At 31.2% G+C, this 3,549-nt stretch overlaps 1 protein-coding gene across 1 annotated transcript; it reads right to left on the bottom strand.

Moving 5' to 3' along the window:
- Positions 1-263: 263 nt before the first annotated feature.
- On the bottom strand, positions 264-2,643 carry LOC143534819 (expansin-A1-like). Its single transcript, XM_077029220.1, has 3 exons — positions 2,511-2,643; positions 1,557-1,869; positions 264-979 (listed from the first exon to the last, which is right to left on the bottom strand). The coding sequence occupies exons 1-3, from the start codon at positions 2,641-2,643 to the stop codon at positions 673-675; spliced, it is 753 nt and encodes a 250-aa protein (XP_076885335.1). The 3' UTR covers positions 264-672.
- Between the last annotated feature and the right edge of the window lie 906 nt (positions 2,644-3,549).

Raw genomic sequence — 3,549 nt, 5'->3', positions numbered from 1 at the left:
TCTCAAAAAAGATCATGAGAACTCAATTCAATAATAAGGGATTTCTCTATGATCCAACAAAAGTAGCTTATGTTTTTATTATTTAAGCAATCAATTTCAACTCAAAGTTGTATTATTCAAACCAACTAAGAGATAAAAAAAGCACTTGAAGTAATACTTTTATTATATTTATTACAAGTTAAAGCAATAAAAACACCCAAAATAAAACATACAATAACAGTTCCATTAATGTAGTACAACACATACATTATATTTTCAATTAAACAACACACCAAACAACCTTAAGATAGGGTAGTCACCTTACATTACTAATAAAAACCCTAAACTTACAACTTACACACCTCATAAATTTATAAACATTGCAAACAAAGACACCACAATATCATAACCTAATCCCAATGCCCAACACCAAGGGAAAAAAAGTCAATTCCTCTTTTGGCGGGTGTAAATTACCACCACTGCCCCTCAACACCAAAAAACCAACCCTTAAAAAACTAGGGTACCATTTTTAATAATAAGGTACCCTTAAAAAACAAAATGACTAAAAGGCCCTTAGAAATTAAGCCCATAGCCATTGTAGTACCTATTGTAGTTACTAAAAAGTTACAATAGTAAATACTAAATACTAGGTGACCACTAAACCTACTACCCATTAAGGGTAAAAACGTCTTTTTAATGAAACTGGGCACCCGCGAACGTCTGCCCAAAATACCAACCCGCAGGAACAACGTTGTTGGACACGACAGTTTTTCCGTCGCTGGTGGTGACCTTAAAAGATAGTGACTGTCCGTTCAAATAAGTGTTGGATTGCCAATTTTGCCCCCAGTTTCTTGACATTTGTTGCCATCCGGTCTTGGACCCTTTGATTGCAACCGCATGCACGTCACCCGCACCACCCACATTTGTAATCAACACCAAGTTGAAGTAGGAATGACCATTAATTTGAAACCTAATTCCACCCCTTCTCAAACACGGTACCCTAAAAAATAACAAAAATAGAAAGAAAAGTTAGTAAAACAAGTTAACTATTAAAAGCTTAAAACACAATGTACTAAATAAAGAAAATGTAACAATTCTTATAAAAATACTAAAATATACAAGTACCAAAACAGTCTAAAGTACCAAAATACCCTTGTGTATTAATGTTTCTAAAAGTACAAAAATTCTCTTGTGAAATAAATGCTTCTAGAAGTACAAAAATACCCTTGATCAAGGAGGATATTTTGGGAAATATATTATTCTAAAGTCCCAAAATACCCTTGTAAAATTAATGCTTCGAAAACTACTAAAATTCTCTTGTAAAACAAATGCTTCTTGAAGTACAAAAATACCCTTGTTCAAGGAGGGTATTTTGGGAAATTTCTCTATTTTTCTACTAATATTGGATCTAGCTTTGTACTTGAAACTGTTTCTGTACTAACATGAACTTTTATTATGCTTATACAAATACTAAAATATAATTGTAAAATTACCAAAATACTCTTATAAAAACATTTGTTTGTAAAATGACCAAAATACCCTTGGAAGGTAAGGGTATTTTGGGAAAATTAATCTACCTTCGGTAAGCAACGGGAACAATTCCAGCTTTGTACTGAGCAATATGTTGAAACACAGGTTGAGCAAGATCAAAGTGTTGAAGAGGAGGGTTACACCAACCACCATTGTTGTTAGGTAAGGCATTGTTCGGTGGACAAAAGTTGGTGGCAGTAACCTTAATAGATCCGGGCAAACACCATTTGTTGTCATTCACACACCTGATCTCAAAACAGGACCCACAGCTCAACCCATTGTTGAACAAAGCAGTACTTAATGCTGCTGTGTTTGTACCATAACCTTGGCTGTACAAATTACCATAACCACATGCACCACCTGTTCAATTAATAACAAACTATTTGTTAGTCAATTAATATAAATAACTAACTAACAAAATTATATAATACTAAATAATTATAATATTTAGATATAACATAATATATATTTTGTAGTTCTTTATATTATCTTTTTGTATATTATAAAATCTATATAAAAATATAATAACAGTTAAAATTAAAATATAAGTATGCTTTCAAGCTCAAGCTCGAGCTCGGTAGAGTGAATTAACTAAACTAAGCCGAGCCTGAGCTTAGAACATAAGTAAATTTCTAAGCTCAAACTCGACTGGTTTATTATTTTATTAAGTAATTAATATAAAGTTTCGAATACTTTTACTATTTAACTATGTTTATCATCTTTTATATTTATTATATTCATATATTATAATAGTTATTATAAAACATAAAATATAAATAGGTAATAAAAATAGCTAAATAATATACATTACATTAAATCTAAAAATTATAACTATAAGTATAAAAAAAAGTAAATGTACTTCAATATAAATTACTTAATAAAATTATAAAGTAGCACAAGTATAAGCCGAGCTTGAACTTGAAAATTTACTTAATAAGTTAAACTCGAGCTCGGCTTATCTTGGCTAGTTTACAATCTACAATATTAAGAAAAACATATACCCATTGTGCCAGCAGCATCACCACCACCATAAAAGGTGGCATGGGCGTTGACCCAACCACCATCACCGTTGACCACCGTGATAATTGAGAGTAAACCCACAAAGAAAAACATTAAAGAAGTTAAAGAAGCCATGAATGAGAATGTGGGTGAGTGAGTGAGTGAGTGAGTGAATGTGATGAAGATTGTGGTGATGAAAACTTGTAGAATATGTTGCATATAAATAGAGGTGGTTTTGAGAATAAAGGCTAAATTCAAAATATTGTCGCGGGCCGTCTTTATAATATTTTGTAATTATATAAACATATTAAACATATGGTGTGTGACTGTAAATGAGCTCGGCTCGTGAGTTATTTTCTTAAACTTTGTTTCAGCTTGAGTGGAACTCTACACGTTTATTATATATTAATTGATTTATAAATGTTTATAACTATTTTTATATATTTTGGGAAAAATTTTAAATGAGCTTAAACTCGGTTCAAGCTCGTGTATTACCTTAAAACGAACCAAAGCTCATTCAAAATAGTGTCGCGGGCCGTCTTTATAATATTTTGTAATTATATAAACATATTAAACATATGGTGTGTGACTGTAAATGAGCTCGGCTCGTGAGTTATTTTCTTAAACTTTGTTTCAGCTTGAGTGGAACTCTACACGTTTATTATATATTAATTGATTTATTAATGTTTATAACTATTTTTATATATTTTGGGAAAAATTTTAAATGAGCTTAAACTCGGTTCAAGCTCGTGTATTACCTTAAAACGAACCAAAGCTCATGTCAAAATATGTTGTGCATTGTGAAATTTAATTAGTACACAGTACATGTAAGTTTAAAAGAGGTAGATTTCAAAAATACACAAGGCTCGTTAAAGGTCGACAAGCTTGTGATACAAAGCTTGAAATTAGGCTTGAAAACTAAACAAGCTTTATTTTTTAGGCTCCAACCTTAAAAAAAAAAAAAAAAAAAAAAAAAAAAACTTGGCTTGTGTCAATCCTTTTAACAATCCTAGCTCAAGTAGCTCGCGAACGGCTCGACTT

The sequence above is a fragment of the Bidens hawaiensis genome, unplaced genomic scaffold, assembly GCF_021521415.1.
Source record: "Bidens hawaiensis isolate Kalapana, Puna unplaced genomic scaffold, B.hawaiensis_p1.1 tig00010344_1, whole genome shotgun sequence".
Classification (NCBI taxonomy): Eukaryota; Viridiplantae; Streptophyta; class Magnoliopsida; order Asterales; family Asteraceae; genus Bidens; species Bidens hawaiensis.
This window is presented reverse-complemented; position numbering and strand designations above follow the sequence as displayed.

What these genes read in the sequence shown, in the direction of transcription:
- LOC143534819 (XM_077029220.1), bottom strand. Translation starts at nt 2,643, where the DNA reads ATGGCTTCTTTAACTTCTTTAATGTTTTTCTTTGTGGGTTTACTCTCA. An exon ending in TGATGCTGCTGGCACAATGG is followed by an intron (nt 1,870 to 2,510) that starts GTATATGTTTTT and finishes TTAATTGAACAG; the next exon opens with GTGGTGCATGTGGTTATGGT. An exon ending in GTTCCCGTTGCTTACCGAAG is followed by an intron (nt 980 to 1,556) that starts GTAGATTAATTT and finishes GTTATTTTTTAG; the next exon opens with GGTACCGTGTTTGAGAAGGG.